At 35.8% G+C, this 22,448-nt stretch overlaps 1 protein-coding gene across 3 annotated transcripts; it reads left to right on the top strand.

Moving 5' to 3' along the window:
* Nucleotides 1-335: 335 nt before the first annotated feature.
* On the top strand, nt 336-19,044 carry LOC125829010 (flowering time control protein FCA). 3 transcript variants are annotated; one of them, XM_049508291.1, is made up of 18 exons: nt 336-846; nt 5,148-5,218; nt 5,809-5,887; nt 9,418-9,500; nt 9,578-9,629; nt 9,747-9,814; nt 10,260-10,326; nt 11,349-11,428; nt 11,515-11,582; nt 11,719-11,781; nt 11,864-12,026; nt 13,443-13,526; nt 13,621-14,178; nt 14,485-14,670; nt 14,758-14,964; nt 15,047-15,082; nt 17,854-17,899; nt 18,635-19,044. In XM_049508291.1, the coding sequence occupies exons 1-18, from the start codon at nt 534-536 to the stop codon at nt 18,688-18,690; spliced, it is 2,280 nt and encodes a 759-aa protein (XP_049364248.1). In that variant the 5' UTR covers nt 336-533; the 3' UTR covers nt 18,691-19,044. The 3 variants fall into 3 exon arrangements, with proteins under 3 accessions (XP_049364248.1, XP_049364249.1, XP_049364250.1); XM_049508292.1 differs by having other exon boundaries at nt 365-846; nt 18,599-19,044; XM_049508293.1 differs by lacking the exon at nt 336-846 and adding an exon at nt 1,047-1,089.
* The last annotated feature ends 3,404 nt before the right edge of the window (nt 19,045-22,448 follow it).

Below are 22,448 nucleotides of genomic sequence, written 5' to 3'. Positions count from 1 at the left end.
TTTTAAATGGAAGCAGAAACAATTTTCTCTATTGGAAAAAAACTTAAATTTTACGCTTCGAAAAAACACCAAAAGTAGAAGCCAACAAATTAATTTTCTTTTTCAAAATCAAAATATCTCTGTCATATATGCATATAACCAATATATATGTCATACTCATTTATTTTTGTGTTGAATTTTTCATATGAACTTAGTTCATTTGTGGAATGATTTTTGAATTTATTTTATTTGATATTTTTGATTATATTTATATCATCATGTTAAAACACTTTTTTTTTTCATGTCTAAAAATAAACAATTTATAATAACAATCACAAACAAGTATGGAAAGGAGAAGATGCATTATAGGTTTGCTCTGCGATAATCGAATCACAGATATCACTTCCGTCATCGACTAAACACAAAGTACATACATAGCTTCTTCGTTCAGTATAGGTTTAAGCACAAACAACTCTAGGGTTTATGAGTCCCAATTCTCGAACCCTTTTTCTCTATAATCCTCAAGAATAGCTGTATTCGTGAACCCAATTTCCATGGATAGACACAAAGGAGAGAGGTACAACTCAGACCCATTTCAATACAACCATTCAAGGGGTCCTCCATCTCCTAGAACTTTTTCTGATGGTTCTGGGAACCCTCAACATCATCATCGTCGAAGTCCGGATGCATACCGTGGCCCCCGTCACCACCGCGCCTTCATTAGCCCTCCTCGGCACCCTACTGATACTACTGCTGCTACTGGTGGTGGTGGTGGTGGGGTTGATTCTGGAAGGTTGCATTCGGGTTACCAGATGCCGCCACCGCCTCATCCTCTTTCGGGGCAAAAACGGGGTTACCCGTCGCCAGGTATACCGTAAAGTTTATCCTCATTTTTGTTTTTCTTCTTTATTACTGGTAAGTTGAATGTGGATTGTTTAGAATTGGAACAAAATTTACTTGGTATAGTGGAATGGATAACAGATGAATCTAAGATTCTTGTAATTATGATTCAAGTGAAGAAAAAGTAAGCCTATTTATTTCGGGCTTTAAAACCAGTAGTTCTAGCGGTCAACTCGGTTCTTTCAAATTGTTTCTCATTATTGAGAAAAGGTAACAAAGATAAAATTCGAGCTTGTTTTATAGCAAGAGTAATTAATCGATGTTGTTTCAAGGTCAATCTATTCACGCGTCTTGATAATATTTTTCCTTGTTCACTAAAAATCGACTAATTAAACTCATGTTTCTATAATCAATTCGATCCCCCGATTGAATCGGGGGCAAACGCCTACGAAAAGATTGCTTGGATATCCATGGTTTGTTTGTTTAATTTATTCCTTATCCCTAAAATCCTATTTCGTAATTCTAATTCATTTTAAATCCACTCAAAATAGGAATTGTTTATTTTCTATTTAAATATGTTATATATATAATGTCATTTTTTCCCCTTCCTTGAAAGGGCAAGACACAGGTACTTGGTTCGCTCTATTTCTTTATCTCCTCATGAATCGTATGTGATTTTGTATAGATTTGATGGAAGGATACATTTGAACGCCCAATTAGTTTTTGTACTTTCAAGCACAATTCTTTTGCTACTATGTGCAATTTTAATTTGAGTCTCTAAAAGAAGAATTTCCATTTTATTTAACCTCGTCCCGCTATATCCAAAAGGAAAAATTATTGATATGTTCTTTATGATGTTGGTTGTCAAGGACCTTAAGGCTTACTAAACCCACCCACCCCAAATAGAAATTAATAGTACCTTTCGGGGTGGTTTGGGCTTGGGACTTCCATGTTAGAGGTCTCAAGTTTGAAACCCCTTGCCAACGAAAACAAGGGTTTGCCTTTTGGGTCGAACTCGTCGCACTGGGCTTGCTTAGTGCGGGTTATATCTCCTATGTGGTTTGATAGCCATTGCATAGGAGCGGAAGTTTACCCTGTGTTCACCCAAAGGGTAGCGGCTGCCGGTTTCCCTTGTCATAAAAATTAAATAAAATAGAAATTAATAGTTAAGGACCTTAAGGCTGAGGTTGTGATGTATACCCTATGTTGCGCGGACTCTTCATTTTTGCGGCCGAACCCGTCTCGACGCAACACTGGTGCAGGTGCGGGGTGGGTGTCAGATTCGGTCAATCCGATCCGGATACTTTGACCAAAGCCGAGAAAAAAATGGGGAAGAGATCAATTTCATGGCCGGCGAAAGTTGATGACGACGAAGTTGTCATGTCTGGGTGCTCCATGGAAAAGAATAATGAAGAGACAAAGCTTACAAGAATAAAGAGAGAGCAGACAGATCTTTTTTCTTGTACAGAGGAGGCGAAGGGGCTCCATGGGAAAGAATAAATAATTCAAAGTTTTTTTTCTTGAAAAAGCAGAGAGAAAGCCTTTTTTCTTGGAAAGGAAAAAAGCAAGCTAGGGTTTCTTGGGAGAAGAAAGGGCAGCACACAAAACTTTAACGAATTGTACTACTATCTAATTTAAGTTAGACTCTCTCTCTCTCTCTCTCTATATATATATATATAAATAAATGATTAATTTTTTTTATAATAAATAAAAGGAATTATAATTTTTTTAAAATTAATTAGTAACAAGTAATTAATTTATACTTTTAAATTTGTATATCTATAATTGATATGCTTTTAAGTATAGCATTTTACAAGATATTTATTATTATTATTATTATTATCATTATAACTATATTTTATAATATTGAATAATTTTGGCCGAATCTCCGCACCCGTATCCATACTCGGATTCGCACCACCGAATCTTAAAATTTAAATTTTGCCGAATCTGACTCACGGATTTGCATCCGTCTCGGATACCCGCACCCGAGTCCGAGCAACTTAGTGTATACCTACTAGCTAGTATCACACTCAAGACAAGATAAAACAAACGTAATCAAATGGTTAAATGATTAATACAACAGTCCAAAAAGAGAAGTAACAAAAGTACAAGAAACAATAAATAATAACTAAAACAATAGATAGTAACAAAATATAAACTACAATAAAACAATATGATAATCGAGGTACAAAGAATCAACAGATAGTAATAGAAATAAAAGGACGAAAAACTACATGAGCAATACTATGACTATTAGTATGAACGGGCAACAAGACAACACACTGCTGCCTATTAACCTTCTATCTAATTCGTGTCCTCCTCACCCTCTTATCTAAGGTCATGTCCTCGATAAGCTAAAGTTGTGTCATGTCATGTCATGTCTACTCATCTCTCCCCAATACTTCTTCGGTCTACCTCTACCTCTCCTAAAATCATCCATAGCCAACCTCTCACACCTCCACACAGGGGCATTCGTGCATATCCTCTTCACATGTTCAAATCATCTCAGTCTTGCTCTTTGCATCTTATCTTCTACTAAAGTCACTCCCATTTTGTCTCGAATTTCCTCATTTCTAATCCTAACTTCTAGTATATCACATATCCATCGTAACATCCTCATTTCTTCAACCTATCTTTTGAATGTGAGGGTTCTTGACTGACCAACACTCCTCCCCGTCACCCTATAGAACTTGCATTCATGTTTTGGTGATATCTTCTTATAACATATGACTTCGGATGCTAGCTTCCACTTCATCCACCCTACATCCATATGGTGAGTGACACCCTCGTTTATCTCCTATTTCCTTGGATATTAAACCCAAGATACGTGGAGCTACCTCTTTTGGATGACTTGTGTATCAAGCTTCACTTCTATGTCAACCTCATGCATTGCGTCACTGATTTTGAACTTCATAGATTTTGTTTTGATGTTGGTCCTTTAAAATCCAGGGTTTTTCTCCATACCTCTAACTTAGCGTTAACTCCCATTGCCAAGGCAAATGAAAATAGGGCTAAGAGCTGACCCTTGGTGCAACCCCATCACAACGAGAAAGTGCTTCGAGTCTCCTCCCACTATCTTTACCCTGGTCGTGGCTCCATTATACATGTCCTTGATTGCCCTAGTATATGCAACAAGTACACCTCTAGCCTCCAAGCATCTCCATAGAACCTCTCGTAAGACTTTGTCGTATGCCTTTTCTAGATCGATGAACACCATATGTAAGTCCCTCTTCTCTCCCTATACCGGTCCACTAGTCTCCATACTAGATGTATGCCTTTTGTAGTTGAGTGCTTTGACATGAATCCAAATTGGTGTTTGGAAAAAGACACACTTATACTTACCCTAAGCTCCACCACCCTCTCCCAAATCTTCATAGTGTGACTCAACAACTTGATATCTCTATAATTGTTGCAATTCTGAATGTCTCCCTTGTTCTTGTATCATTGTATGCCACCTCCATTTTTTGGAATCTTCGTTGTCCGAAAACGACATTAAACAACCTAGTCAGCCACTCCATACCTGCCCTGTCTAGACACTTCCAAAATTTCACTGGGATCTCATTAGGCTTGAATGCTTTTCCCCTACGAATCCTACAAATACCACCGTGACCTCCACCACCTCTATACACCTACATTACCCAAAATCGCGACTTCTCTTGGAGTGATCCAGATCCCCCAACGCAATGTCTCGGTCACCCCCCTTATTCAAGAGTTCATGGAAGTATGACTGTCATCTTCGTCTAATGAGTGTTTCGTCCTCTAGTACTTTGATGTCCATCATCTCCGTCTAATGAGTGTTTCCTCCTCCAGTACTTTGATGTCCTCTTCCTTGATGCACTTAACTTGGTCCAGGTCACGTGTCATCTTCTCCCTTGCCTTGGCTAACATGTACAACTTTTTATCCCCGCCTTTGTCCTCTAGTTCTATGTGCACCTCGAGCCTGAAGAGTATTCTAAGTTATATTATACTATTCAGATGTCTCTTATGTACTTCCTAGATCAAAATGTCTAGCATCATGGTTCTTTTAACTGGAAATCCTGTGTATATAATGTAGTAGATACTTGTAGGCATACTTTTGTAAGATATTGTTGGTCAAATGTTTTTCTTTTAATATATATGAATGAAATTGTTGACTAAAAGGCAATTGTATATTGCTTGGTCAATGTAATGCAGATCCTTTGTTCTGTTAGTGTTCTGTGACATTCGTTATTCTCTTAGTATATAATTAACACATGATAGGTCCTTAATTTTTCTCTGCTTGTTTTTCTGTTTTTGTTTTTTAAATATTATTTTTAGTGTATTCATTGTTATCCATATTCATTCAGAACAAGTTGATGAAGCTGGTTTTGCCAAACTTTTTGTTGGATCTGTCCCAAGAACGGCAACTGAAGAAGATGTAAGTCCTTGTTAATCTTGAAACTTGTCATTTGTCTTGTTTTCCCTCATTGTTATTAGTACTCATAATAGGTGACACTAGTATTTTGTGTTCTGGTTCCTACTATATTTGCTTCCTAGATTTCCTGATCATGCACCTCTCTTCTTTACCATACATATTTTATATCCTAATTGGCATGTACTTAGTTCTCTGTGTCAGCAAACTATTGATCTTGATATCCTGTCAAAGAGGGAAGAATAAACTATGTTGCGAAGGGACACATAATATGTTGGTATTCGGATTGATTGATAACTTGCAGTTGATGTTGATTTCTCTTAAGAGAAAGTAGTTGAGCTGAACATTTTCTGAGCAATGGTCATGCCTGTGACAAGGGCGCCACTATGATTTTGCTTGCCATGACCTGTATGCTCTAGGAAGTTCATTTTCACTGGATATGCTTCCTTTAACTTCTACACGTCAATGCATATTGTTTGCCAAGAATACTGCCATCCGATCTTTTCCTTTTATTCAACCTGTATCATTTCAGAATGTGCTTGGTATTCTTCCTCATCTCTCAGTCCAATTAGCTGATCATTCTTGTTTGATGTCAGATCCGACCTTTGTTTGAGGAACAAGGACGAGTTCTCGAGGTTGCTTTCATCAAAGATAAGAGAACTGGGCAACAACAAGGTATGTATTGCTAGATTTTTTTTTGCAGATTTGCTTTGGATCTACATGTCTCTTTTCAGGACCTTTGAGGGCTGAACGAGCAGTATAAGATCATGTTTGATGTCAGTTAGTTTTCCACAATTGTCTGGATGCCTGGTATTGATTGCAACTGTCTTTTGCGTTCATCCTGTCAACCAAAGAGAAGACGAGAATAAAACTTGTGAATCAACCTTCCTGTGGAAGTTGACAATAGTGAAGAAAGGTTCTTGTTTTGTAGAATAGGCGTCAGTTGGAGAAATTAGAGTATGATTATTGTATTAGGTTATGTGAGCGCAACTGTTTTCTGTGTTTACTTTGTGGAATCTCTGGATGTACATCACTTGAAATGATTGACATTTGGATTATTACCTAGTGATGTGCCCAACTTCTATTCCATTGGAGTAGTGATATGATTTATTCAGTTGTTGTAGATGTGAAAATTCATCATGTTGATGCATGCTTGACTCTATAGTAATCCAATTGTGGATTTCTTTTGTGGATGTGAAGTTGGATCATCAAATAGAAATGGTGTGTCCAGCTGGATGTTTAGCATATCTCTTTAGAAGTGAGTGATGAATTGCAAACTATTTCCTTGGTAAATTGTCGTATTAATTAACAGTCTAATATCATCTACTTTTCACTTCCGGAGAATGATTGACTTATTGAGGCTTTCCTAGATCTCATCTGAAGCTTATCTTATCAGTGGTTGGTGTATGACAACAAACAACAGAACAAATAAATAGAGTATCTCTTTAATCAGAGTGCTGAGGCTGACATGGCTGCTAGATGCTGATTTGAGATACTAGTGAAATCATTCTGTAGTGCTATGTGTATTTAGACATTTATTCTTCTCCATTCACATCCTGGTCAGTTGAATGCGTCTGGTTGATTTTGAAGCCACACCCTCCTTTAGTTAATAGTTCCTCGATACATCCGTATGCTTATCATTTGCAACATGTGGTGCGTGGTGAATGAGTGTGTCTGGTTGGTAGATGCCTGGATGACATGACATTGCCATTTTCTCTTTTTTTGGTGCAATATCGCGTATTTGAATGTATCCCCAGGATTTTTCAAACATATACTAGGATGAATGTGATGTTTAGGATATTAATATTCCATCTTCAATTTATTGCTTGTGCTGATAGGGGCCTTGTGAATTATCTTGCATTATTTACCCCGATGCGAGTGAGCTCTTCACCGAATGCTTCTTAATGTTTGTTCGATGATGTTCATGGGTGAATGAGGTTCTTATGATAATGCACTAGAAGGTGTTTTAATTTAATTATTAATTTATGTAATCCTCTTGGTGTGGTTGATTTTGAGTTTTGGCTTCATGGTCAATAACAATTGTCAGAAGTAATGGTAGTTGTGCATTAACAAAATGCATGTGCATCGTATGCCACGTTGTGTAAATTCTAGATTTTGTTCCATTACAGGGCTGACACCCTTATAGAACAAACAGGGTTGTGACACCCTTATAGAACAAACAGGGTTGTGCACACTGCTTTTTGCTGTGTGGTGGCATGGTCGATATAATATTTGAGTACATTAATGGATATGTATGTGTAATTTTCTTGATGAAGTTCATCATCAATGCAGGCTGCTTTAGCAATTTCTCTCATAAGATATATTAGATTATATATGGTTGGCTTCGTTCTACTGGTGTGGTTGATTGTGTATATTAATTGCGAGTCCCTGTGATGCTTTTCCATTACCAAAACCCATGGGGTGCATAGTAGGTGTGTTTATTGAGCTTCGTTGAGCTTCATATGCATCCCATCAAACAACAGATTATTTTGCTCATGACTTTATTGAGCTCTATCAAACAACATATTATTTTGTCTGCAGGGGACCGTCATAATAAGGTCCTGCTTTATACACATGGTAGTGAGTGTATGATTTGGACCTTGAGAATTTCTATATTTTAATTTTTGCCATATGTCATCATTATGCTACAAAAGGTGGCTAGAGTTAAAAATTTGACAGAGCAGTTGCATGAATGACATGGTTGGTCAACACTGCATGGGATGAAAATAGTTTCACCACTAAAGTTACTAGGGTCTGTAGAAACTGTATCAGAAAAAGAGTAATAGTGATATGAGAGATGTTTGATGCCTGTCACTAGGCTAAAATCAGGGAAGTACAAGTTTTTTATTCTAAAGGTATTACAGTTAAAGTGGTGCTGATGAGTTAATTCTCTAGTGAGTCAGGTTACTGATTTTCAGTGACGGGGTTCTTACTTTGGTTTCTGTTTTGTGCTTTGCATCTTTAAGTTATTTCCATTGTCTGCTTCTTGGGCTTTGATGCAGTTCCCCATTTCTAGCCTTCATTCACTTCTTTATAGGTGCTTGTTAATTGATCTTCGTCAGGCTATAATGATATTTGATTGAATGTTTTCGGTGATAAGTTGCATACCTTGTCCTGATTTATGCAATCTTTGATTGTACTACATACATGAAAGGTGGTGTATGGTTAAGCCCCATTCATGTTGTCTGATTAAGTGGAAGAACACCCACTTAGAGTAATTTATATTAAGTTTTGTGCTATTTGAACTTTTAATTTTCAAATGATGTTCTCAGTTGCAATATTTCCTCTGTTTCTCCACCTTAGTTATTAATTTTGTTTCTGAGATGACACTTGTTGTTTTCGTTGCAACTGCTCTTATTTTTTACTTTTATCTTTATGATTTTATGAAGTGCATGTTCTGAGATACAAAGAAAATTACAAGCTTCTATGCTGTAGTTAATCAATCGTGCTCACCGCTCACTGCTCACTTTCTACAGAATGTATTTGGTTAAATTAACTTCTCAAATGTTTGGGGAGGATTATGCGTGCATGCTTCTCTTCTACAGTTTAGTTTTTGTGTGATTAATTAGCTGAATGAAAAAGAATGCTGGATCGATGTTACAATTGCAGAATATATTGTTCCCTCAGTTCTTTGATTTAGTTCCATTTATCTTCAACCTGACTGTCTAAATTGGCATTCTGAGAAGTCTGAGTTCAGTCATCAGTGACCGAGGAAAGGTTGAGACGAAGAGGCTGATAACTATCATAATTTTTTCTTTGAATAGTCAAACATTGTAAAGCCAATGGGGCTTCAAATGGTCTTATATGGGGGTTAATGAAGTAGGTGACCTTGGTTGGATCTCATATCTGCGGTTAGAGATTCCTACCTGTTTGGGTGGTGTGTTTGGCTAACTTAAACAAGCAGCGTGTATGCTTCACTGTTGATGGAATGAATGAGTATCATATATGTGTGTTCATGCGATGCTTTGTGGGCTTTAAAACTACACTATTACTTTTGCGTATCAGAAAAAGATATGATTTGTTGTCGTGGACTTCTCATCTTTATATTAATGACTTATTACCCCTTTGCTATTCCTTAAAGTCCATTCTGTTTACTTGCTAATGTATTATGCTGCTGAATGATGTACTCTTCTTTGCGGGTGTGTACTTGCTGGTGAAGCTTTGTGGAATCTGATAATATCAGGATATAAACTTGACTTCTGCAGGATGTTGTTTTATTAAGTATGGTACTTCAGCTGAAGCTGATAGAGCTATAAGAGCATTGCACAATCAATATACTTTGCCTGGGGTAAATTCTACTGCTGAGATACTGGAAAATTGTTTGGCTCATTTTTTAGTTCTTAATTCATCTGTGTATTTAACCAGGGAATTGGTCCTATTCAAGTCAGGTATGCAGATGGTGAACGTGAACGCCTTGGTAATTTTTACTCAGTACCTCAGCATTTTAGTTCAGATAGTACTTCGTGTGACTTGGTTGAAAGGGACTTTATGCTTGTTAGTTTGTTACTCATTTTTTGTTCTTCCCCATTGATAGGTGCAGTTGAATACAAGTTATTTGTTGGGTCACTGAACAAACAAGCTACAGAGAAGGAAGTTGAAGAAGTATGTACATGCATTACCAAGATATTTTTTTCTTTTCACATGTTCTATTTTTCGGTTTGGAATTTTATCTTTTGCATAGATAGCTATCTATCTACGCGCATAGCATGTGACGGCCTCAACAAGTCAAAGCTTGTGCCTTGTATCTATAAACCCAACTAAATTTTCATAACATGCATACATGTACATCTGTCTTCGTTGATTGATTATAGTAGTGATTGCTTGCCAGTGAGGCGCTGAAAACTTTTCAATTGGGTGATGCACATATAGCTGCATCATGACATGTGAATGTGACACCACAACCACACTGTACATAGCTTGTTCTTTAAAACCTATTTGGCATGGAATATGAAATGCTGATAATTTTCTGAATGATTCACTTTTGTTGTTTTCTTTTCATATTTTATTGAAAAACAGCTACTAAATATTTCTTTTCAATTCTTTTCAGATATTTTTACCATATGGTCGTGTGGAAGATGTCTATCTCATGCGTGATGATATGAAGCAAAGTCGTGGTTTGTGTTATTGATTCCTTTTTATTCTGTATGAATGTGCACCTTATCCTGTGCTTTTGCTATATGATGAGACCCAGTTTCTTTTCCCTGATAGTGCCTAAAGGCTCTGATCTCCATATCTCAGGTTGAAGCAAACTTATGACTTATAAACTATTGTTGAACTATTCCATTGGTGCTTTAGCTATAAAGATTTACCTATAGGCTCATCCTTTCTTAGATGTCCAATTTATATTTTTTTTATCTTGAACAATACATTATGGTCTTTGGAGCCATATTGTTATGTTAACCTGTCTTCACACTTCATTTTTCAATATTCTCTTAGATATCACTAGGAAGTACACACTCCTTTTGTTTTCACTAATTTAACAGTTTAAAAAGAAAAATTAGACGTTTCCTTGCTGAGGGAAAAATATAATCTTAGCTTTTCCAAAGTCCTAGTTTGTTCTCTTAGGAGTCGTTTGGTAGAGTGCATTAGAAAAATAATGCATGCATTAGCTTTGTGTATTACTAGTACCTTGTTTGGTACACTTTTTCAACCTATGTATAACTAATGAAGCATCAGTTCTATTTGGAATTAAGGTATGTATAACTAATACATGGAAATCCATGGTATTAGTAATGTTGTGGGTTTTAATGCACATATATTAGCATGATGAAAGACAGTTGCCCCTCAAAACCGTTGTCACATCCTTTCCATCATATTTTATGGAGGGTATTTTTTTTAAACAAATATTTCTTTCGATAGAAATTATGCAATACATGTTATTTTTAATACACCAAATCAAACACTGCATAAGAAATAATTTCAGCATAACTAATGCAAGCATTACTAATACACCATATTTAACACTATTCTTATCCATTTGTATCAAGCAGCCTCTTAATGAGTTCCTGTTAAGTACTTGATTACTTGCACCGAAGGATGCTGAACATTAGCAACAATAATTCAAGCATGAAATCTTGGGGTTTATTGTTGGTAGTTTATATTCACCCTCGCTAAATTAACTATAACTACTTTGAAGGTTGTGGATTCGTCAAATATTCTAATAGAGATATGGCAATGGCTGCTATAAACTCTCTGAGTGGAAATTATACAATGAGGGTAAGGTTGTGATATCTTAATAGTTGTCTTGTTTGATACCATTATTAAACCCTTTTATCAATTTGTAATTGCCTTTACAATTCCAGGGGTGCGATCAACCTTTAACTGTTCGGTTTGCTGACCCTAAGAGACCTAAACCTGGAGAACAACCTAGGTATTTCATGAGATACCAATGTTCTTTATTTTAATAAAAGCAAAGATGTTCTGAGTAGGCTTTGCTTTGACCAGTGCATTTGTTGTTCTGCTAATTAGTTATAGTTTGCTTTATCACTCTTTTTCACTCCTTTCAGAGGTGGTGGACCAGCTTTTGGTGGACCTGGTGTTGGACCTCGCTTCCCAACACCTGGGATTAGGTATTAGTTAAGTTTTTGCATTTGGAACTGAGGTTTTCCTCAATATTTAGAACTCAGACTCTTTGTTTTCTCTGGTATGTAGACCACCGCCTAATATTGGCGAGCCTTTGCAAGGACAAGTTGGTCCTAATGCTTGGCGTCCTATGAGTCCTGAAGGTTTCAGGCCAATTTCCAACCAAGGGATGCATGGTTTTGGAAATCAATTTCCTCCTAGATCCACTGATACCACAGTGCCTTCTGCTTTGGTAAGGAAAACATGTTGAATCCTCTGTTGCCGTTAGATTAACTGTTTATGAGGGGAAAGTTGCAATATTTATTTAAATTTTGCCATCATGCACTGTGTTGATGTAATTGTGTGCTTGTCCTTTTGGTTCAAAAGCTTTCATATGAAATGAATTCTAAAGCTATATAATATATAGCTTGGGGGTTACTTGGTAATGTACTTCCTCTAAGTATGTTGGTGGTCAATTGTTGCATATGTTGTTGGTCAATTGTTGCATGTGTTGGTGGTCAGTTGTTGCAGAGGGAAGCAAGTCAGTTCTTTGACATATATTTGTATCTGCGAAAATGTCTAGCTAGGTTGGAATTAGAGAGACACATCAGGGATGGACTACTGCAAATGGCCTACACCATCTGTTACCTACCCTTTCCTGGGAAACTAGATTAAGTGTCCTTATTATGAATACATGCTATGGTCAATTTTTAATGACGGTTATGTCCGGGCCAACTTTCACTCACCTCGATTATTCCACCAGGTACCTGCTACCTCCCACCAATACAGATGGGAAATAATCACCTAGTGTTTTTTTACCTCCGCTGAGATTTGAATTTGAGACCTCATGGTCTATGTTGCTCAGACCCTCCAAAAATGATGCTGCACCAATGTGCTAGGTGCTTTAGTCATATAACTAGAACCAATTCTTAGACCTGTAATATATTCCTGGATTTATCTGCAGAACATGTTTTCTTATTGCATTCTGGGTCAAATTTCTTTGGGTGATTTCTGCTTTTGTTAATGAGGGAATTTTATTTATTACCTGTCCTTGTAGCATTCAAACACTTAACTACTCATACTTTTTTAAAACACATGTTACTCTTAAATTCAAAGATTTTTCTTTATAATTTATATCTGATACTATGTCTTTTTAGAAGCTAACATACTAATTAATAGAACAGAGGCATAAAATGATCATGTCTCTGTGATTGTGTTCTTACCTCTCGTCAGGTTTTAGGGTTCCCTGTTCAAATTTTTGCTTGATTCCTCTAGGATTGTGTGTTTTTTGAGCCTAATTTAGAGTGTTTTTCTCTACACAATTTGTGTTTTGCTGATCTAATCTGAATGATATTTCTGAACTTCTAATAGCAAACTGCGAGCTAAAGTGGCATCAACTTTATTGCTTGGCATAATTCAAGTAGAAGAGCATGTATATGGTTGTGACCTTTGGCTGAATCACAATACTTAATTGGACTACTTTATGAGTGATTACTGACTACAACTTATTTAAATGCAATTTCCAGAAGAAATCGACCTCGACTAATTCTCGATTGAGTAATTGTTGATTGTATATCCTGAAGATTGTTTCTCTATATGTATATAAAGTACACTTTGTACATGTATAGAAATGGTGTGTTGTTCTAATGCTGCCTGCACAAACTTTTAGGGTGGCTCCTCCAGTAGTGTTAATGGCACTGGAAATGGGATGCTTACAGGACTTGCAGCTTCTTCTGCTCCTACACTGCAACTGGTATGTGCTTATAGAAACTTGCTTAATGTTATTTCAATCTTAAGAATGGTTGTGTTCGTTGTTTTTGTGCTAAGTTGTGTCTTTTGTTGGCAAGTCTGCTCAACAATTCCCCACTGTTGGCCCACAAATTTCTTCACTACAAAAGCCACTTCGGTCACCACAGCATATACCATCTTCCGTGCAGTTTCAGCCTCCAGCGTCAATACCTATGTCACAGGGACCAACATCTCATGCTTTGTTTGGGCAGACAAATCAAGTACAAATGTCCCACTCTGCTGGTCAAAGTCCTTTCCGTCATGGAGCGCCATTGCAGCAGTCGCTTGGTTTGACTGGGCAATCAACTGTTTCTCAGCCCCAGGTGCAGCGCAATATGACACCTGTCATTGGACATACACCCTTAAGTAACAACATGCAAATACATGCTGCATCTGCAAATGCAAACCAGCTGCCTTTCCAGCAGCAGTTGGTCCAACATCTTCAACGGCCACCTTCGCAACTAGCACAGATGTTGTCTCAACAGACCCAAACTCTGCAGGCGAGTTTTCAATCATCGCAGCAAACCTTTACTCAGCTTCAGCAACAATTGCAGCTCATGCAACCATCTAGCCAAAACTCAGCAGTCCAGCAGGGCACACAAGATGCTAAACAACAGGTACACTTGAGAATATTTTCACAATAGAATTTCTTGTAACATAGGTTTTTGAGATTCTCAAGTTTTTCCTTTTGAAAATAATCTTCCATGGTATTGGAATGATATATGGTCTTTATTGGCCATTGTTCTCTTTAAATCTGTGTGTTCTATGGTTCAAAATATGTTCTGTTTCAGCCAGTTCTAGTTGGGGCTCAGTTTGTGTTTTCCTTGCCATAACTATAAATATTTCAATAATATTCGAGTATTAAGAGTAAATGTTACTGTGCACATTGAGGTTAGCTGTTGACAATGTATACTGTCCTGCAGTCTCCATGGCCTGGGCTTGTTCAACAAGCGGCACCTAGTGCCACTGCTATCCAACCAAAAGCAGATGCACTTCCTGCTACATCTGGAATGAACCAGACTACAAGTCTGGTGAAATGTAATTGGACAGAGCACACATCTCCTGATGGATTCAAGTACTATTACAGCAGTACTACTGGAGAAAGCAGGGTAAACATCTACTATATAGTGCCTGCTGGTTGAGTTATATACTTTTAGGCCACCTACCAAGTATTAATCGCTGCTTTTGAAATTTAGTGGGAAAAGCCGGAGGAGCTGATATCATATGAACAACAACAGCAAAAACTGTCGGTCCAACAGTCTCATAATCAGGCTCAACCACAGGGGTTTCCTTCCCAACAAGTTCCTGAAATGCAAGCACAGCCTCGAAGTCAGCTTCCAACATATGTCCCAACCCAGGTCCGCCCTCCTCAACTATCGCAACAAGCTTCTCAAGCTACTCTGGTTAGTATTTACTATTTAACCATTTTTCATTATAGGACTTGGATTTCAGTGGAATTCTTATTATATGTTTTTGATTTTCCAGTACCCAGTTGGAATGACAGGTCAACAACCGATTCAGGTACCATTATGCTTCTCATTGTTCTGATCTTATAATTTTTAAATCTTTGTAGATCATTCACTCTTGACTCAACTGTAGAAAATATGGCTCTCTTCACAGTAAAATATATGCCAGGATGGTGATGTAGAATTTATATCTTGTGATGTACAGTATCAACTGCTAAGTCATGTCTTTTTTAATAAAATAAAGGTTACGAGTATTATAGAAATTCAGAATGAAGGCAGTGCTAGTTGCCATATTTACAGAACAAAGTGACATCAAAATCAGTGTATCCTTGGTTCTACTTACGAGGATTTTACGAAGATTCTTAAACTTCTAAAATAGACTCAGAATATTCTATGAAGCCTTCTCTACACATAATGAAAAAGTAAGACAGAGTTCAACTTGATTTTCTGAATGGAACTTGAGTATATCTTCAAAACATCTTGCATTTCTTTCCCTCCTCTAATAGTCCACCAAATGCAAGCAGGTATTATTTTCCATTTGTTCTTCTGCCTGGTACTCTACCCAAGTTTCTCCAACATGCCAGTAATTCACTAGTCAGTCTAGGAATTGTTCATCTGATAACTTTCATGTTTAAGAAAAGCTGCCAAAGCTGGTTAGTGATTGCTCGGTGAATAAACAAATCTGTTACTTTTTGACTCTTCTAGAGATGACATTTTGAGCATAACTGAATACCCCTTCCCTTCTCGTTAATTTTTCTCCAGTCAGGCAGGCTTCTTTAGTGATTAGCCAAACAAAAAGAGCTACATAGTATGTAATTTTGACTTTCCATATATGTTTTCAAGGCCATAATGTAGCTTGTTGACCAGTATGGATAAAATCATCAAAAGATGATTAATTTGTCCTCTTGTTCCTCAAACCCTTTGAATGCTCCAGAGAGAAATAAACTCATCAACTCTGTGTATCTCTCAATCCTGTTGCGGTTTTCTGAAGTTCAAGTTCCGATTCTGATGGGCCCCTATTTGATTTACTGTTGCATCCTGTTGTTAGCTTAAACTGAAGATATCAGGGAACATGATCTTTAAAGACCCCTGTCCAAGTCAGTTATCTATCCAAAATGATCTTCCATTCCCACATTGATGTTTGTATTTGCTTTGAAAGAGGACCATAAGTGCTGGACTAATATTGCCAAAATTATTTATATTTATGAGAACAGTAGAAGTTTGCCAGATGATCTTTGAAATTCCATTTTCTGGGAAGATTGCCACACCGCTCCGAGGCCAAATACATTGAATGACAAAACCACAACATGACTCTTCCTGATTAAATTCCTTCTGCGCTCCAACCATTCGTACCATGTTCCTGATTTTGACAACTTGTACCCCCTCTGTCCCTAGTTAGTTGTCCACTTTTCCTTTGTTAGTTATCCCTAATTACTTGTCCATTTTGACAAATCAAGAAAGGACAACAATATTTTACCTATTATACCCTCAATTAATTTTTTTGAAAAAGGTAGAACTTCTTGAAAATTTTAAGTTTTTAGTTCATCCACTTCATAATTAATAGGGGTAAAATGGTAAACTCACTATGTCAATTATTGTTTTCTTAATATGTGTGTCAATTCAAAAGTGGACAATAATTAGGGACAGAGGGAGTAATAATTTTGAATGACTTGTCACCAGCCAATAAATAAATTCTGTTATCCACCTGAATCTTTAAATTTAGTTTTTAAACAAGTTTATGAACAGTATTAATTCTCAAAAAAATATATAGTTTTTAAACAATCATTAACGGGTGATTGAAGAAAAACTAGTTTCCTCCAAAGGATCATGACGTCCAAGTGCCCGGAAAAGAAGTCATTTGTAAACGAAAATAGTTTAGTTCCTATCCTCGATAGACGTGCCTGAGAGCATTTTTCTTCTGCTTCAGCTACTAAGTCATGTATTGCCATCTTGTCTCTTCAATTTGAATCCTTGTGAAGTATCTAAAAAATATAGAAATATCTTAAACTTAGTGTTTGGTAATGAAATCATCTGTGTGCTTGTATTCTGCTGATACCTGCCTTCTGCATTACCCTTTGTGCTGAAGATGAGAGATTCTCCCTGGCATGGCTTCTACAGTCCCTTGCCACAGTACTTGACAAAATACCTGTGTCCATATTTCTCCCCCTCAGCACAACCAATTGCTGAGAAGGGAAAAGATGAAAATTGTCTGTTCTATTGGTATGTGTTTTCTCCGGGTCCAAGTGCTCCTTGTCTCTATTTGGTTTTGTTTTTTCTTTAATCTAATAAGAGTCAACTTAAAGTATGGCTTTAAGTTGAATTAGCAAAATAGTGGCTGGTATCACCAATGTCTGTTTCCTCAACCCCTAATCTGCTTTCTCACGGGGCTTTCTTCTTTTGTTTGAAGGCAGTTTGGTGCAATCTTCACTCTATTAGTGGTCAAAGAAACCTGTAAGCTTCAATTGAGCCAGAAGAGCCATTTGTTGTATCCTGCTTTACGTTCTCTGCCATCCAACTTTCTGCTAGATTTTAAACTTTTTTTGGCCTTTTATTCGCCAAAAAAATCTTTAATGATATAGATTTTTATATGGTGTTTGTTTTATCGCCAACATATATGGTATAACTATGTAGTGTGAGTAATGCATTATCTGTAGTAACAGTAAGGAATGAGTTGATTGATCAAAGGATCCTCAATTATTTTGTATGTGCTGATTACGGTGTGGTTCTCTAATGAATAAATTGAGGACTATCAGTACGTATAATGGGTGATGAACTTCTTGTGGTGCATTTGACTGCCATATCACCTCATCTTCTGACTCTTCACAGGGGATTCAAGCTGCTCAGGAATGGATGTGGAAAAACAAGCCTGCAGGTTTCTTCTTTTCTTTGAATTGCAGAGTTTATTAAGTTGGTCCAGAAATAGCTCAAGTATCACCGATAATCTTGCAACCCTTTCGTTTTGGTGGGTTGGTGGTCGAGCATATAAACATGGGAAACTTACATAAATATACTATATTAAGAAAAAATTTACCATTTATAGTGATACCATTTTTTTTCATTTAATCACTTTTAATACATTTATAATACAGTTTTAATACATATTATGGGGAACAATTTATAGAACAATTTATAATAATAATATATTTGTCACACATTTTATCACACATTTTAATATAATGTGTAAATTTCTCACCGAACAAGCATAATATATTTTAAAACAATTATAATACATATATATTGCATACATAATTCACTTTTAATACATATTGCGGATTTATCATAGTATTGCTATGTATTGCTTTAAATGGTAATAAATAAAAAGATTGCTAAAATCAGTAATTGTTTATTAAAAGATACCCATCCAAGTAATTTTTCCTATAAACATTCTAGAAGTTGGGCTTAGGCATGATCTGTGAGTTGGACATTTAAAGTTACAGTTTACTTGAAAGGGGCTATGCAATGGCTAGGCCTATGCATCTTTTGTTGAGCGGCATGCTTGTGCCCGTCTTTATTCTACAATTGAGAATATTATTACTAACGGCTTTATTATTATGAATATTTATGTTCACAGGAGCTTGAGTTTTTGCGGCAAAAATGATGCATTTAGCTGGAAGCAGATGTAACAATTTTATATTGTGCAGCCTGATTTCAAAGGAGATGTAGCATTACTCTGTGAATATCTTTTGGTAGAGGAATTAACAGTGTTGAGTACACTGCCCTAAGGAGTCAATGCTAAAATGCCAGTCTACGCGTTAGCTCTGAATGCTTAGAGATTGCCATTGTGTGCCTCCTTAAGGTTTCCAGCATTTCCTTGATACTCCTTACTGTATCGTATTATATTTATATCAGAGCCCACGGTTGGGTTCAAAGATGTCTGTAGTCTAGAAATAATCCCCTCCCCAGCAAACCTTGGCAAAAGAAAATTAATCATTCAATCATAGTTTGTTGTGTATGACATGGTTGCGTTGCCTTGTATTATTATGTTATATACTTGGGGCACCATTCATTAGCTTTTTTTACGTGCTTTGTGTGTCCTATGGTCTATGGTATATTTACATGTGTAACGAGTTGTAGGTCTCTTTTAGGTCTCGTTTTCTGTTCTGCTTGACGCCTATGTTTCTGTGAGTTCATTTTCATTCTCTACGGTTTTGCTACTTTGAGGACTTCAAATGATCCCTGTTTGTTTCGTTTTATGCAATTAGGCAACTCCAGTCTCTATATCGTATCTATTATTACTTCTTGTCCTGAATAAAATATCGTTTCGAAAGTGAGAGCAAAAACTTTATTAGACATAGTATGGGAGGGAAGATTTTTTCTGGATTTGGGGATACTGAAGTAGAAAATCCCCACTATTAATGGCCTGTTTGGATGAGCTTATAAAAAGTAGGGAAAAAGGATAAATATACCCCTAACTATCGAAAATGGCATATGTATACCTTTTGTTATACTATTGATATACTAGAGTTCTTGCCATCTAAAAAGTGGAGCACTTGAATCCTTAACATTAACGAATGGATAGTCTTGTGCATCTATCCGATATTTTACTTAAATTTTCCCAAAATTGAAGACCCACCTGGATTAACAAAAACTCACCCAAATATTATAACCCACCCAGTCACCAACACTGTAATAATATGCCCAAACAAATACGCCCCAAAATTTTGCGTTCTTTTTCAATTCATCTTCATTTTCGGTCCTTCTCCAAATTTTACCAAAACAAGAACACAATAGCAATGTGCGTTCAATGAAAAATAAGAGACTCATTTCAATTCTTTGTTCAAATTGATTTTTTTTGTTGTTGTTGAAAGGGGTCAAAAATTACTATCATTGACGTACAAAACTTCAAGCTTAAAAGTGAGTCTGTAATTGAATCGAAAAATTCAAACTTGAATTGATTTATTGGTAAAAGGTATTGAAAATACTCTCACCATTGATAAATAAGCTTCAAGCTTTAAAGTGGGTCTACACTTTTGTTGCTCTTGAAAGTGGTTGAAAATTCTACCACCATTGACGGATAAAACTCCAAACTTCAAAATGGATTGCAATAAAATTGAAAACTTCAAGCTTAAATAGATTGCCGTTGAAAGGGTTTGAAATATTCTTCAAATAGATTTTGAAGCATATCTCGGTGCACCATCAATATTTTGTTGTTGGAAAGCTTTTAATTTGGCCGACCCTTAAACTTGTGCCTAAGTTTCATTTTGGCACTTCTAAGTGATGTGACAGAGTGTATGCATCACACTTTCTCTAAGAGAGTGAAAGACAAAAAAAAATATTTTTTAAAATAATAATAAAAGAATTACCCTTCAACTCTATTTTTTTTATGTACCATTTAAACACAAAATACTAATTTTATGATTTCTTTATTTCTATATATGCTCTTCAACTACAATTTTGCATTTTAAAAATCATTGTTTATCCGTTAGTTATTGTAAAAAATTCAAATTGACGGATGGTCATTGATTTTTTTTTTAATAAAAAAGTAACAATTCTTTTTGAGAGTTTCCTGTATTTTTGCCTGAAAAATAACCGACGAAAGTGCGTCGATTTTCTTTCTTAAGAATATCAATGACAACCCAACGAAGTCTATCGAGTTTCAACATTTTTTATAGTGTTATTAATCAGCAATAAACATGAGTTTTTTTTTTACTCGTATTTAATTGAATGAAAAATTAGAAAGCTGGTATTTGAGTTAGTCCAAATAGATTAGCTATGAAAAAAAAACTTGTGGTGTTATTTAATTTAATTATTATTTTAAAAAGAAAATCAACCCACTTTTGTCGATTATTTTTCACACAATAATGTACAGAAACTCTTAAAAAAATAAAAAAATTGATGTTCGTCCATTATTTTTTAAAAAAAAACATGACGTTGATTTTTAAAATGAAAAAGTGAAAATGAAGAACATAAATAAAAATGAAGAAACTTTTTATGTTGTATTTTAATGACAAGTTTCTTCATTTTTATTTATGTTCTTCATTTCCACTTTTTCATTTTAAAAATCAACGTCATATCTTTTTTTATTTTAAAAAAATAATGGATGAATATCATTTTTTGTTTAGAGTTTCTGTACATTATTGTGCGAAAAATAATCGATAAAAGTGTGTTGATTTTCTTTTTAAAATAATTAATTAAATTACTATCTTTAGTATGCTCGTGATCATGCCAGTAAGGTTAGCTTGGGATCACTTGTGGTCCTAGGTCCCACGTCCACGTCTCGAGGGTAGTTCGAGGTGTGACAAGGAGCCATTTCAAAAGCTTTTAACTCAATTCTAGAAAATCCAATTAGCTAGGTTTCAACTCAACTCCATAGATTCCCTTTAAAGTTACTTTTAAAGGTTGAATTAGGTTGGTTTATAAATGAATGATTGAGTTTATATGATTTTAACTGGAAATCCTTCAAGAATCCATTAGACCCCCAACCCTAGCTATGGTTCTTCTTTATATTATGTGATGGTTTTGCAAGTTGGTCCAATTGACTGGATGTGAGTTAATTATGATGTAATTGCATGATCTAAGTATAATTCTACTTGTATATTTGATTTATTTAAGATTCTAAGGTGAATTGATGAGGCCTAGGGCTACGTCATGAAAGAGGCAAATTGTGGGTTTAGATGTAACCTTTTAAGAATGGTGAACTTCTTGATAAATTGCCTTAGATTAGATCACCTAAACATGAATTGTTTATAAGTAAAGCTTGTAGACCTGAATTAACTTGATTAGGGCTTATATGAATGATCATGTTTGTGTACTATTGGGATTGAGTTTATATGTTCCTATATGACTATAATTGATCAAGAATGAGGCATGTGGTTAGGTTAACTTAAGAATTAGGTATATATGATAATCATGTGAGGCATTGCTTGAGAGTAAGGCTTGTACTATGAAGATGGCTCCTAAGGCTTTAAGGGTAAAAGCTAATATGAACAAGTTAAGAATGATAAGGCTTAAAGAAGAGAGCTATTGTGCATGTTAAATTTTATATGACACTATTGTGGAAGGACCTACCCACATGACCTTCAATATGAGTATATGAGCTTATACATGAAATGAATGAATTACTTGAAGTATGTTTACATCCATGTCTATTGTAGTGAATGTTGGATGTGTTGATTTACATGGTCTATGATCCTTGAATGAATTATATATATGAATTAGGCATGATTGTTATATTATGTACATGCTTATGAACACTTTGAAAGGGTAGTGTCTATGATGATAATGTTGTTGTTGTTGTGTCATTGTAAGGACAATTATACACACACTCCATGCATAAATAAGATTATGAGGTATTTGTGGTGTCAATCGAAAGGCTAGTTCTCATATGCACTTTTAAATACTATTATGCATGAAATATACACGACCATGATGATCTACTTGAAAGGTGGAGGTGTTAATTATTTTCTATATTGTGGTATTGA

The sequence above is a fragment of the Solanum verrucosum genome, unplaced genomic scaffold (genome assembly GCF_900185275.1).
Source record: "Solanum verrucosum unplaced genomic scaffold, falcon-dt-bn FXZP01000007.1, whole genome shotgun sequence".
NCBI classification, from domain to species: domain Eukaryota; kingdom Viridiplantae; phylum Streptophyta; class Magnoliopsida; order Solanales; family Solanaceae; genus Solanum; species Solanum verrucosum.
This window is presented reverse-complemented; position numbering and strand designations above follow the sequence as displayed.